Raw genomic sequence first — 14959 nt, 5'->3', positions numbered from 1 at the left:
TAAAGCCGCTGCCATGCTCCTTGAAAGCCATTGTGTTACCTTCAATTTTTGGTTCCATCTCCTTTAAAAAATTTGATGCTTTCCATATTGTGGTTGTCTTTAATTTAAAGCTGCTGTTGTTTTTGATTAGTTCAAACCCCAATTTGTTATTGCTTACTTGAATCGTGTTACAAGATGTTGCTTTGCTTCATTGCTAAGAGGTTAGTATCAATAAGGCTAGCTCCATATATTAATTAATTAGTCGAACGATATTATGGTCAGTTTACATATATTAAAACATACTTATTTATGTGAATACTGGTTACTAGAAAAAAAAATTTGAAGGAATGGAAGTTTAAAAATTGCGATTATTCAATACCGAGTTAAGTAGAACAAAGCTATACAACATATGAACAAACCAGATAATTGACTAAATGTGAAACTCTAAAACTTAAATGATAAAAAAAGGGTTTATATTTTGTCTATAATTACCATTGTTGAACAAGAAGAAATACCCCAAGGATCTGTATTTAGTTCCATTTTTTCCAGAGTACAAATGGGTTTCAATCGTGTAGTAGATTGGATTCGGCTTCTTTGCTTGTAATAATGTGGAGTTGTTTCCTTAGCTTGACTTTCATGTCCTGCTTGCTTTATGTGCTTTTAAGTGTTAATTCCCTCTTGAGCTGCAAGATTAAATAACAAACAATTAGCACCTTTCAAAAAAATTTCACAATTGTCTGATGCAAGACTTATTCATGGTTTGCAACATCTTTCCAGTTTTCTAGTCCTTGATGCATTACTGAAATAACTTAATATAGAAAAATAAAGCCCTACAACTAACTGAGAATTCTGATGAGTAGCATATAGCTTCATATTTTAGAAGATTCAGTTTCTTCCTTCTTTCACTGTCATCCTGCAACACTTGTTCATACACAAGTATTAATAACAAAAAAGATTGATCTGTTTAGTGAGAGGGTTTCAATCGTGTAGCAGATTAGGTTCGGCTTCTTTACTTGTAATAATGTGGAGTTGTTTCCTTTGCTTGATTTCCATGTCCTGCTTGCTTTATGTGCTTTTAAGCATGGTAATGTATTGTTTCCTTAAAATTTGTGTTTTGCTTTTATTTTGGGATAGCTGCTTGTTGATTTTACTCAAAATGAAGTTGAGATGATTGATTTATTTGGATTTTATGCTTGTCAACCTTGATCTATCTTTGAAATTTGTTTGATAAGTTCATAGAATTAAGCTTGATTTTTCGATGCTGATTTGATGTGTGTATTTGGTTAGATTCTTAGCAAAGATGCTTGAATTTTTTCATTTCTATAATCGATGGTTGTGTTGATTGGAAATCATACCAAGTAAGATATATCAAAATTCTATGTATAGTTTTTTGATTCTCAAAAAACTTGATTTCCAGTAGGTTTTTGTTGTTTTTTTGGGTTTTTTAAGCTTTTAAGCAATTTAGAATTGTGGATTTTGAACCATTTGGTTTGATAAGGAGAGTTAAAAAATTTTTTAAGTGGTACTTTCAAAAATTATTTATTGAAGTATTGTATTAACTATGATCAATATATTTTAAGTGGTACTTTCAAAAAATTATTATGCAATTATAATTAGCTTGATATGTATGTATGCACTTTTAGTCATGGTAACTTTATGTGATCTTATGAAAATCTTGCATCCTTTTTTGTAGTGATCATATATTTGTGTGGCATTATTTTGTGTAGATAGATCGTAATCAACATCAAATGGCAATTGTCGGAGTCGTGGCTTCAGTTTTAGCTTTACGAACAAGTGATGTCGATGGAGGAAGAAGGATTTGATAATGACTTCTTGTGTTCTGTGTTTGATTATCTAGTGAGTCATGAATCCGATGCTAAAGCTTTTTTAGTTAAAAGTAAGAAGCATAAAAAAATTTGGCTTCAAAAATTTTCTCAAGGTTGAAGATATTGATACTTTTATGTGGTGTAATATTATGCACTTGGACAATGTTGTTACTATGTGGTGTACTACTAATTATGTATTTAGATAATATTATTAATTTCTAGTATTCATTGTGGTTTCGAAGCTAATTTAATTATTCAATCCTTGTTTTTTTTATTTTTTTAACACAATTACAAATAATTTATTTGATATTAGTTATTTTCAATTTATGACGGTTAATATTGTAGCTTAATAATTGAGTATTATTATAAATAAATCATTGCAATATATGTAAAACAACTTTTCCTAAAATATTTTGAAATCGCCAAACAATGAGAAAATATTTTACAGATTGATCCAAACACGGAAAATATTTTCCAAGAAATCATTTTACGAAAAAGTAAAACATTTTCCAGAAATCATTTTACGAAAAACATTTTACTGGCAAAGAAACGGACCCTTAAGGACCAATAGAGCATAACTTGGGTTCATGTTCATATAAAGTTATTAATAGTTATTTTTAAATTCATCTTTATGTGCTATTTTATTACTCGCTAATAATTCATGTAATTTTGCATTGACAATTCTTAAAAAAAAAACCCTCATTTACAAATATTTATAAAAAATGTATGAAATATTCACATTATTAATTATAAAAAAAATCCAGGATATTAATTAACAAAATTATTCCTTAAAAACAGACGTCTTAGTTAAGTAAATGATAACATAATAATTATACTAGAGGTGTTCATGGGCCGGGCCGGGCCGGGTTTGGGCCAGGCCCAAAAAAATTTCGGCCCGAGTCCTAGGCCCGGGCCCGGCCCGAAATATGGGCCTAGAATTTTACCCAGGCCCGGCCCGGGAAAAATTTATAAGCCCGGGCCCGGCCCGTTTTTTAAATAAATACCAAAAATTTATTTTAAAAATTAAAATAAAAATTAAAAAAAGTATTTTAAAAATATTTTAAAATTAAAAAAATTAAAAAAAGTATTTTAAAAAATTTTAAAAAATTTTAAAATTAAAAAAATTTAAAAAAGTATTTTAAAAGTATTTTAAAGTTAAAAATAAAAATAAAAATAAAAATTTATTATTCGGTAGGCAGGGCAGCCAAAAAAAATTGTGCCGAGGTCTGCCCATTTTTAATCGGGCCTCGTTTTTTTGCCCAAGCCCATATTTCGGGCCTATATTTTTACCCAAACCCTCCCATATTTCGGGCGGGCCGTCAGGCCGGGCCGGGCCGCCCGGCCCATGAACACCTCTAAATTATACAAACAATTGAGAAGCATTTAATAAGAAAAGAAGGAAGATAGGAACAATAAAAGAACAAGAGATGAAAGAAAGAAAGGAGAAATAATGGTGGTGAGGTTGACGGTGTGGGGGCAGCGGCTGTCCAAATGGACGTCTCTCAAATAAAGAAAAGGGAAGAAACTTCTGCCTCTTTTCTTCTGACCCCTCCATTCCATTTCCCCCATCTCAATTTTAGTGAAATATCAATCAAAATCCCCCCAAAAAGAAAGTCATCCCACCTATTCCCATCTCTTCCAATCCACTTTGCTTTCTAACGTATTTTTCGATCTCTTTTCTCTGCTTTTCCTTTCTCATCCCGAAACCTACCTTGTTTGTTTCCCTCACTTCTCATACTCTATTTATTTCTAATTTTTGGGAAGGGGATTTATCTGGAGTGTAGCTGATCAAAGTCTCCTGTTTCTAAAATGCAGAATTCTGATCAAGAAAAGCAAGATCAGAGGTAATTATAATCTGGTTATTTCTTCCTTTCTTCATTCTTGATGCTTTCACTTACTTCTTTTCTGTGTTCAACTAGTTTTAGCTCATGGGTCGTTTTCCTTTTCCAGATTTTTTTGTAAGGTATTTTTTATCAAAAGTTTTTGGATTAGTATTCTGTTCATCTGTTGCTTGTTTTTCTGTTTTGGGTTTTGGAGGAGTGAGCTGCAGTTAGGAAGCCAAAATTTAGGACTTCTACAGATACCATGTTTGTGTTGATGACCCAATTTGAAACCTGGTTCTATCTAATAAACGGTTTATCTGCTCATAGATCAGAGAGTTTGGATAACGTGGGAACTGCTCTTAATAATCCTACTTGTATTTGTGTCTTATGTTTGCCCTCAGTTTGGAGATATTGCGTCCAGTTCTAATTTTAGTTGGTAGCCCTCTTTAAATCTAGGGTATCGTTTTCAATGTACCTTAAACATGGTTAGTTTTTTTTAGTAATTGTTGTTTAGTTTTCCTTTGAAGTTTCTCTTGCATGGCAGTTCCTCTTCTCTGTAGGAAGTTTCTTGATGCCTTGGAAGTATCCGTTTCCTATTTACATTTTTTTATATAAGTAAATTCATTTATTGGCAAGTAGGAACTGAATTTTTGATGTAAGATAGATTTCCTGTCTTTGTGTTAGCTTTAATAATTGTTCATACTTTGTGGATGAATTGTTGGAATCTTGCTTTTTGGAGTTTGGACTTGTTCTTGTTAGTTACTTTCTTTTTATTATTCATGCATGCTTGTTGTGTGTTAATTTTGGGGGGGGGGGGGGGAGAGAGAGACGGGGAGATGGTGATATTTCAAAAAGTTATACTTGATAAGGTCTGAGGTTTGCTGTTTGGTTTTTGGGGCATTGTTTGGTCTTGTTTTCTCAGGATAACTTGCAACATGGAGGATTCCCATATGACCATTGAATTCCTTCGAGCACGTTTACTGTCTGAACGATCTGTCTCAAAAAGTGCAAGACAGAGAGCTGATGAACTGGCAAGAAGGGTATGTTTAAAATGTTTTACTTGGGAAGGTTTTTGAGGTTTGCTTTTTGTAGTTTATCTTCTCTCCTCTTTCTATCTCATGCTCAAGTACGTCGACTTTCTCTAATGCTTTATAGTGTTGGATTTTATATAACTTAGGTAGCTGAACTGGAGGAACATCTAAGAATTGTGTCAGTCCAAAGGAGGAGGGCTGAAAAGGCAACAGCAGATGTTCTTGCTATTTTGGAGAATAATGGGGTAAGTGATGTCTCTGAGGAACTTGATTCAAGCTCTGACCAGGACACACCTTTTGAGTCCAACATGGATAATGTTTCTACTAAAGAAGAGGAGAGCTCTGTAAGTTCAAAAGCGAGAAGAAAAGAGTCGGAGGAACTTTCAGGTTCCGACGATTTTTCTTCAGTATCTGGTAGAAGCCTGTCTTGGAAAGGCCGCAAGAGTGCTTCTCATTCTCCTGAAAAGTATAAAGACTCACTTGCAAGAAGGCGCAATAGCTTTACATCTATGGCGTTTTCGTCCCCAAAACAGCGCCAGGGAAAATCATGCAGGCAGATAAGACGCCGGGAGTCAAGGTTGGTACATGAGACTCTTGCTTTTATTCTATAAGAAAGATGTGGCATGCCATTTTTTAAAGACAGAAAAGAATATACTTTTGTGTAATTCTGGATGATAAAATCTGTATGATATGTTCTCTGATGCAAGGAATATTAACATTAAAGTCATGAATAAAAAAGACTGATATGATAAAGAAAAGGATGGGTGCAGTAGTAGGTCTCTGGTTGGACATGAGAGAAAAACTGAAAAAGAAGATGGAGATGGAGAGAGTACATTTTTACTTTCGCACATGGAAACTATAGAAAAGAAAGATCAAAATGAAATAATGTTCAAAGGTCATTCTTCTCATTTTCGGTTATAAAAATTCTTCCCTTGAGAATTCTCTTCATTGTGTTACATGTTAATTTCTTTCATGTTCAACCTGAATGCCCTGTCAGGTATTTACTCATTAGTCAAGTAAACCAGATATAGATGAATGCTTTTTTCTTTTTAGCTGATCTGTAGCAGAGGATCCTAAATCAGAACCAAAAGATTAAAATTGAAATAATTTCATAGTTAAGGATTATTCTTTTCATTCAATTGTAAAAATGACTGTACTTGAGATTTCTCTTCATCTTGATACAGTTTAACTTCTTGTGTGTTCAAGATGGATCTCACAGGTATTTCTGCTCGTTAGTCAAAGTAACAAAAATTATTTATGCTTGCTTTATTTTATCAGGTTAGTAGCAGAGGAACATAAGTCAGATGATGTCAAGGTTGATCCGCCTGTAAATGGACTTGTAAACTCTTTGGAAGTTAATACTAATCACTCCGAAAGTGAGTCTAATATCTTGCCAATGCATCTGAAATTCGTGAAAATAGAAGCTCTTTCGACACTCTACTTTCAGATGCCTTAAAATATGAAAGAAATATAACTACTTATGGTCTTGGTTTTCATGGGGATGCAGGTGAGAAAGACATGGAAAAGGCTCTAGAGCGTCAAGCACAACTTATTGACCGTTATGAAGCAATGGAAAGGGCCCAAAGAGAATGGGAAGAGAAGTTCAGAGAAAATAATAGTAGTACACCGGTATGTTTAAGCAACACTTATTTGATACAGATAATTTATGTTCTTTTACCATCTTGGTTATGATATCATACTAAAACTTTATGTGTGTTTTTCTTTTTGTTTGAAACAAGTAAATTCCATGATAGACGGTTTTAGATCAAGGTTACTGTGGTTGAGCATTTTAAAATTTCTAGTGCAAAGAAATTAAATTTATACGAAACTATGGAAGTGCTCTGTGAAAAAACTTGCTTTTAAGAAAAAAAAAGAACTCCTTTCCTACTAGTAGAATTTGCTTCCTTAGTTATGGATGCCTGTTATCTCTTACATACTTCCATATACATGTAGTCAGTATTGTTAAGGAAGTGCAGTCATTCTGGTGCAGGATGTTAAGGGCTTCTACAGTACCTTTTACGATCTTTTAATTTTTATTTAGTGCTAAATCAAATAAAATGTTAATGCCAGCTTGCCATCTGGACTGTACATGGTGCTGAAATGTAAAATAGTTGGTTTCTAATTTATCAAGAGCAGCTGAAGAAAATCGCATAATTGAATTGATGTGGTGATTAATTATGATATTTGAGGAACTTTAATTGAGGAATTGATAAAGGGAATCTGGTTTTCAATTGATGTAGGCTGGAAATTTAGAAATTTAAAGATGAAACAAAGGTTAAGACCTCAGCGAACTAATCTTATTCTCAAAGGATCTATTTCCATAAAAATACATACAGATGAAAGAAGTTGGACCTTGCAAAAGCTGAAGGTTGTCACTTTGGCTACTCAAGTGGAAAGGGAGGGTCCAAAACCTTATCTCCTATCGAACTTGGGAAGATCTATAAGTGGATGTATTTTTTTTGCAGTGGAAAGTTGGGTGAATTTTATTTTGTTTGGCTATCCTCCAGTGAAGATTATTGGTCGCCAACTCTCTTTCAGATTATCTTTTATTTTCTTGTGAGATGAGAAAACTCCCTATCCTGCACTCTCTCGTAGGCACGTGCATGGCTGCTGAAAGTGCTAGCTGACAAATCCTTCATACAAGTAACCTAACTTTTAAGATAGAATCAATTATTAAAAATAATTACATGTGCTGATTCTGTTAACTTTTTAATCTGATCTTTTGAAAGCTGAATTGAAAGAGCTTTGGTCTTTGGTTCTAAAGGTGGGATCCTTGTGTGTTGTCCTATGGACTAGTGTCACCTAGGAAGTCCCTCCGCTATCCATATCTATTTGAGGTGTGATGTCACTTACACCATTGAAACTAAGACATTTGCTCACCCTTTAGAGTGCTAGCATGACTCTTTATTTGATGCATTAACTTCCTGTAATGGCCTACATAGAGGGATTCATACCTCAATCTGAAGGGTGGGGGCTGCAGTGTAGTATCAATTTCCTTTTGTGGTTGCTATGTGCACTTTTTTCTTTTAAATATTTTACCGATCTCTATTGATAATGTGGTTGTGTTTATCATATGCTATCTAGACATTTTATCGAAAGTTTTGTCACTTGTCTGATGTCTTGCTTCTCCATGCTCACATAATGGTTTTTTGGTTAAAATTTTTTTAGGATTCATGTGATCCTGGGAACAACTCAGATGTCACTGAGGAAAGAGGTAGCTCACAAGTCCAAGAGGCAGAGGGGGAACATATTTGCTTCTCCAAAGAATTACCCAAAACTCAATCCCATGATCCTGTCCCACCTTCACATGATGAGATGGATCAGTTACAGGAACGTAATTGTAGTAGCTCCTTTCCTCCTGCTTCTCTAGATCCTCCATCCTCAGGTCAGAAGTTCGTATCTCCCATGGCAAAAGTTTGTATTTGCTGCTCCAAAGAATTACCCAAAACTCAATCCCATGATCCTGTGCCACCTTCACATGTTGAGATGGATCAGTTACGGGATCGTAATTGTAGCAGCTCCCTTTCTCCTGCTTCTCTAGATCCTACATCCTCAGGTCAAAAGTTTGTATCTCCCATAGCAAAGGAAAATCATGACCAGGAGAGTCTGCAGAGCAACCATTCTCCGTTACCTAGCTCTCATCAATTCGCACATGCACATGATTCCCCTGGGAAGCAGGCAGTGCAGCACTATTCATCTGATATGAGCAGTAGTTCAATCATGGAGCCTTCAGGAAACAAAAATGAGCTTTATGCATTGGTGCCACATGAAGCACCTGGCAAGTTTACCAATGTTCTGGATGCTCTTAAACAAGCCAGGATGTCTTTACAACAGAAAATCCATACATTGCCACTAATAGAGGGTGCATCTGGAGGAAAAGCTATTGAACCTTCTGTTCATGGAAGAAAAATTGGGGAGAGAGTAGAGATTCCTGTTGGATGCTCTGGACTCTTCAGGGTTCCAACCGACTTTTCAGCAGAGGCCTCTAAAGTGAACTTTCGGGGTTCAGGTTTGCAGTTAAGTTTGGCAAACTATTACCCCGAAGCAGTAGTTGCACCAACTTCTAGCAGCCATCTTCTTACCACTTCTTATATGAACACTCAGTCAAGTAGTTCTAGTAACTATCAGCCAGTTAGTAGTGATCGGTTTTACAGTAACCCTTACATGGATGTTAGATCAAGTTATTCTGCAGTCCCAACTGCATCTGGTTACATAAATGATGATCAAAATTTCACAGGTCGATATGCAGAGACAGGGTCAAGATCCACTCAGAAACCACGTTTTGATCCTTACATGGAACCAGGCCTACCCTCATCTGGTCTGCAGAGTTATCCAACTTTCCCCACCTATCCTGACCTAGTGCCACAGATGCAAACTAAAGAAGCATTTCCAGTCTTCCGTGCACCCAGTTCAGGTCAGGTACGTCCTGATCAGTTTTCATTTTACGATAACCATTTTCGACCAGATACTCATAGATTCTAGCACAGCCATTAAGGTTCTTGTAACTTATTTACTTTGCATCTTAATCACATGAAGATGCTGGCCGTATCATATCTTTTGAAGGCCGTTTCAGTATCAGTATCTCTTTCTCTTTCTCTTCTCTTTAGTTGTCAAGGGAGATGGAGTTTGCCAAGAGATGCAACTGTATTCATAAATACTTTTGTATCAATAAACAAACTTATAATATTGCTGTAGTATTGCAGTCTTGGTGTTGAGCACCTTTAGTGAAGTCAACTGTTCCTGCTAAAAGTTACCAATGAATTCACCAAGTAAAAGGATTAAACGAGTGCACTAATAGAATGTTCCTCTAAGAATTTTTCTTTTCCAAGATGAACACAGTTCATTTGGGTTAAAGTACCACAAAACCTCGTGTACTACATCTTGGATTGTATTTTAGTCTCTCTACTGAAAATATGGATAAATTATTTCTTATATGTTCGGTTAAAATTTGGTGTTTATATGTGAGGTATGATAACAAATTTAGCCTTCAATTTTTATACATTTATTCAATTTGACCTTTACTTTTATTGAAAGTAAATTAGAAAATTTTGAAACTAATAAGGCTAAAGGGTCAAAAAGGCTTCAGTAATAAAGTAAAAAAAAAATCAATTCAACTCTTTTAAAATTTAAAAATCATAAAAAAATTTATAACAGAAAGTTATAAAAATTTAAAATTAAAATTTTTATTAAAAATAATTACCGATCTATTAAAATTTAATGGTTTAATCTCTACTTTTTATTGGGTCAGTGTTTTATTTTTATTATAAAAATTAATTATAAATTTTTATAATTTTGTTTATAATTTTATGCTTTTTAAAATCATTTTTAAATTTTAAAAGAGCTTAATTGAGTTTTTTAAAATTTTCTACTAAGGCCTAATTTATTTCCAATTAGAGAGTGAGGGTCAAATTGAATAAATGTGTAAAGGTTGTGGGTTAAATTCGTTAATATTTCTTACATATAACACCAAAATTCAACGGACGTGTTGTTTTGCTCGTTCATCTAACAGATAGGGGTCAATTTGCTCATTTTTTAGTAGAAGGGTTAAAATGCAATCCAACATATAGTACAGGGGGCTTTGTGGTTCTTTTACCGTCAGCTTTGAGCAAAAAAAAAGACTAAACTGAAAATCGACCTAAACCGAGGTATTTGAATGCAAGTTCAAAAATCATGGTTACCCGAAGCCAAACCAAATTCTTTTATTTATTTAGTATATAATTAATTTTGATTTTTTATGATATAAAAATAAATATTTTATATTTAAAATAATGAAAATAATTTAAATTTTTTTGAAAAATTATTATTTTTTAGAAATATTTATGAAAAATACTTTGAAAATTTATCAAATGATATTTAAAAGGCATAAAACAAAGCTTATTTTATCAAAATAAATTTTTAAAAAACTAAATATAAAAAAATTGAAAATCAAACCAAAACCGAATCATAATGAACGATTCATAAAATTTTAAAAATTCAATTGAACCAAACCGATACCATCCTTACTTACGGCCACTCATACCCCACTCAAATTGCTACGATGATCAAACACTAGGGATCAAACAAAGTATTCCAAGAAAGAACTTTGAATCGAAGCAATATAAAACCTCTTTACAAGTAGAAAAAAGAAGAAGCAGAGATCTATGCTTAAAGTTATGGCAATCATAGACTCCGTCATCCTCTCCAGCAGATGTGTTGACAGTCAACGATACGATGGAACTTTAAATATAACCATTTGATTGAAAGCACTAAAACAAACAATAAAGGAGTTGCTGAAAACACATTGTAAAAATAGGATGTCAGTAATAACAATATATCGCAAAGAAAAGAGAAATAAAAATAAAGAACACACAGATTTTTACGTGAAAACCCTTTCGGGAAAAAAACGGGCAGAGGAGAAGAAAATTCACTATGTCGAATTCGAATAATTATAAGATGAGTAAACTATGTCTATTTATAGGCTTGTAAAACCATATTCTAATAGGAGTGTAGTAAGATTGAAAAACCTTATTCTAATCAATATCAAATAGATAGAGTTTAATAAGGTTTAAAACACATTATTCTAAAATAAAAGAAACGAAGTGTAATTTTATAGAGATTTTACTTTTATTTTATTTTACCACTGTATTTTATTTAAATAAGGATTCGAGTCACTTAATTCTAACAATCTTCACCTTGACACAAATTCTCAATAAACAAGTTCTTCATCGCGAACTCTCAACGAACAAGTTTTACACCTATTCCATAAAACCCCTTAAGGGTTTAACTTCAACAATAAGCAGCAATAAAGTCTAAGTAACGCTCAAACTTGGTTATAGGAAGTGACTTAGTCATCATATTTGCAGGATTTTCATGAGTACTAAATTTGCTCATAATAATATCACCACGAGCAATAATATCACGAACAAAGTGATACTGAACATTAATGTGTTTTGTTCTCTCATGAAATATTTGATCTTTTGTAAGGAAGATGACATTCTGACTGTCACAAAATACTGTATTGATTTGAAGGTCTTCATTGAGTTCGCTAAAGAGTCCATTCAACCAAATAACTTATTTACAAGCCTCAGTAATCGCCATGTACTCAGCTTCAGTGGTAGACAAAGTGACTGTAGTTTGTAAAGTGGATTTCCAACTGATTGCACAACCTCTGATTGTAAAGATATAACCTGTGAGAGATCTTCTTCTATCAAGGTCTTCAGCAATATCAGCATCAATATACCCAATGACTCAATCTCTAGTTCTTCCAAACTGTAAGGAAACATCAGTAGTACCTCATAAGTATCTTAAAATCCACTGAACTGCTTTCCAATGTTCTTTACCAGGATTCGCCATGTATCTGCTAACTGCACTGACTGCATATGATAAATCTGGACGTGAACAAACCATAGCATACATGAGAGATCCCACTACACTAGAGTATGAAACATGTGACATGTACTCAATCTCATCATCTGATTATGGAGACAAAGCTGATGAAAGTTTGAAATGGGTTGCTAAAGGAGTACTAACAGGCTTAACACACTGCATATTGAACTTGCAAAGAACTTTCTCAATGTACCCCTTCTGACTTAGCTACAATTTACTTGCTTTTTTATCTATGAGAATCTCCATACCAAGTATCTTCTTTGCTGGTCCCAAATCTTTTGTAATATCCCGAAAATTACTACAGTAAGAAAGTAGGTATCCTTGATAGTAAAATAAGGAAATAAAGTGACAAGAAGGAAAATTTTGAGTTATGGCAACATTGGGAATTATATTATAACATATAAATTCAAGAAAGGATTAAATCACAAAAGTGTTGCCCAAGAGTAAATACTCAAAATTTGAGGGGTTAAATTGTAAATACAAAAAGTTAAAGGACCAATAGTGTAAATATTTTAAGGGTAAAATAACATAGAAACTAAGGAAAATGGATGAATTAGGACCAAATTGAAAATGTGAAGAATTTTGAGGGACTAAATTACAATTTTACCAAATTAAGTGATGACTCAAGGATGGAATTTTAAAAGATTATAAAGGGCAAAATGGTCAATTAAAGAGAGAATTCTAGAAGGTAATGATGATGTTGGTGATATTTTAATTAATTAATTAGATAAATGTTATTTAGTTAATATTTTATTAAGATTTTAGTATTATTTTATTATTAAATGATTAATATAAAAGGGAGGAAAGATGAAGAGAAATCATCATCTTTCCCATGCATTTCATGCTAGAAGAGAAGAGAAGAAAGAAAGTTTTGCTTTCTTTATAATTTGGTCCTTCCACAAAAAATTTACCATTTTTACCTAGAAATCAAAAGAATTTCCATAGCCATCAAGAGAGAAAGATAACAAGAAGACTATGGGGAGCTAGAATATCAAGTTAGATTCACGTAATAGAAGCTGGAGAAGAGAGAAAATCAAGTTAAAGGCTGAAACCAATAGGACAAGGTAAGAACATCAAGATTTCAACATATTTTTAAGTGTGATATTATTGAAAAGTATGGAAATGATGTTATAGTAGAGTTTTCTTATATAAAGTCTTATGTTTTTGATATATTAGTGAAGGAAAATAAGAAAAGTGATGGAAAATATTATAGAGAAAAGGAATAAGGGTGTTATAAATTTAGTAATCAACATTTTGCACTAAAACAGTTTTGGACAATAGCAGTTGGCTAAATTTGAAAATCACCATAAATTATGGAAATTGAATTAGAGGATGAAAAAATATGAAATTAAATCTTATTAAGTCTAGTTTCTCATAGAAGAAACGGTGTAAGTAATGGAATTGAAAATCATGATATATAATAAATTATGTGAGAGAAGGTCAGAATGAATTCGGGTTCCCCTGTTCTGAATTTGGAAAATTATCAAAAATTGGAGAAAAATAATTATGGGCTTAAATTTATATTTTTAAAATCCTAAATGAGTATATTTTCAAGAGAAACAAATGGGAACACCATCTGAATCCTGTACGATGAGATAATTAATTTTTAGTTAAGAAGGGTCGGAACTATCAGACAACAGAACAAGGATGAATTTAAAGAATAAACTGTACTTATTTGCTAAACCAAAAATTCTAAAAATTTTATATTAAGAATATATGTGAGTCTAGTTTTAGAGAAAATTAACGGATCTCAATTCGGAGTTACATAGCTCAAGATATAAATAATTTTGTGACAATGACTCAAGTGGACAACTTTGAATGAACAAATAAATAAATAGTGAAAGTATAGATAATGTTACATATAAGCATGTTATATACATTAAGGATGTGGAATGGAGAGGAGGAGGAGGAGGAGGAGGAAAATATATGATTATCCAACTAGCATGAATTTTCATTAAAAATGGCTAATTTGCATGTTTTAGGTTCAGGGACTAAATTGAATAAGAGTAATATTTTAAGGGTAAATTTGTAAAAATGTCAAAATGTGACCAAATTGCATGAAATGAATTGTTTATTATTTAAATTAATAAATTGTATGAAATATTAACTTATATCAAGATTGGGTGAAAGTTCGAGGAAAATAGAAAATTACCAAAATGTCTCCGAATTTTGGTATTTCGCAATTTACAGTAAGTTCATGTAACTTGAATTATATTCTTAGATGATTGAAATATGTATATTGGATTGAGAAATTGATTTGAAAACATGAGAAATTGTGAATTGAATGAAATGGAAATGAAGCTTTGAATTACATGAGTAAATATCGGGTCTCGTAAGCCTTATTTGTTGTAAAAAATCATAAAAGCATGTTAATAATTTAAAAATTTTAATTCGGATGAAATTTTGTAACTCGGTTTAATACGTATGCAAATGTATGTTTTCTAGTAATGCCTTGTACCCTATTCCGGCGTCGAATACGGGTAAGGGGTGTTACAATGTGACATCGCTAGATTCAGTCATAATGTTTAGACTGGGTTTGGGGTGTTACATCTTTCATCTCAAATTTTTCACTTAGTTGGGCTTTGACCTTTCTTATCTCTCCTTTATCTTTCGCTGCTATCAACATGTCATCAACATAAATGAGTAGATACACAAAAAAACCATCACTGTTTTTCTTAAATTAAACACAACTGTTAAAGCTACTTCTTTTAAAATCTTGAGAATTCATAAAGGAATCAAATCTCTTGTACCACTGTCATGGTGACTGTTTCAAACCGTAAAGGGACTTTTTCAGCAAGCAAACATAGTCCCTTTTTTTGAGACTGTAAAACCCTATGGTTGTTGCATGTAAATATCCTCAAGTTCTCCATGCAAAAAAGAAGTTTTTACATCTAACTGCTCAAGCTCCAAATCATGCATGGCCACAATACCAAGC

The 14959-nt window shown here is 32.9% G+C and overlaps 1 protein-coding gene across 1 annotated transcript; it reads left to right on the top strand.

The window, feature by feature from the left end:
• The first annotated feature begins 3226 nt into the window (after positions 1-3226).
• LOC105779711 (uncharacterized) lies at positions 3227-9353 on the top strand. The gene is made up of 6 exons (XM_012603602.2): positions 3227-3649; positions 4551-4668; positions 4806-5236; positions 5938-6035; positions 6167-6288; positions 7828-9353. The coding sequence occupies exons 1-6, from the start codon at positions 3615-3617 to the stop codon at positions 9139-9141; spliced, it is 2118 nt and encodes a 705-aa protein (XP_012459056.1). The 5' UTR covers positions 3227-3614; the 3' UTR covers positions 9142-9353.
• Positions 9354-14959: the final 5606 nt, after the last annotated feature.

The sequence above is a fragment of the Gossypium raimondii genome, chromosome 4 (assembly GCF_025698545.1).
Source record: "Gossypium raimondii isolate GPD5lz chromosome 4, ASM2569854v1, whole genome shotgun sequence".
Classification (NCBI taxonomy): domain Eukaryota; kingdom Viridiplantae; phylum Streptophyta; class Magnoliopsida; order Malvales; family Malvaceae; genus Gossypium; species Gossypium raimondii.
This window is presented reverse-complemented; position numbering and strand designations above follow the sequence as displayed.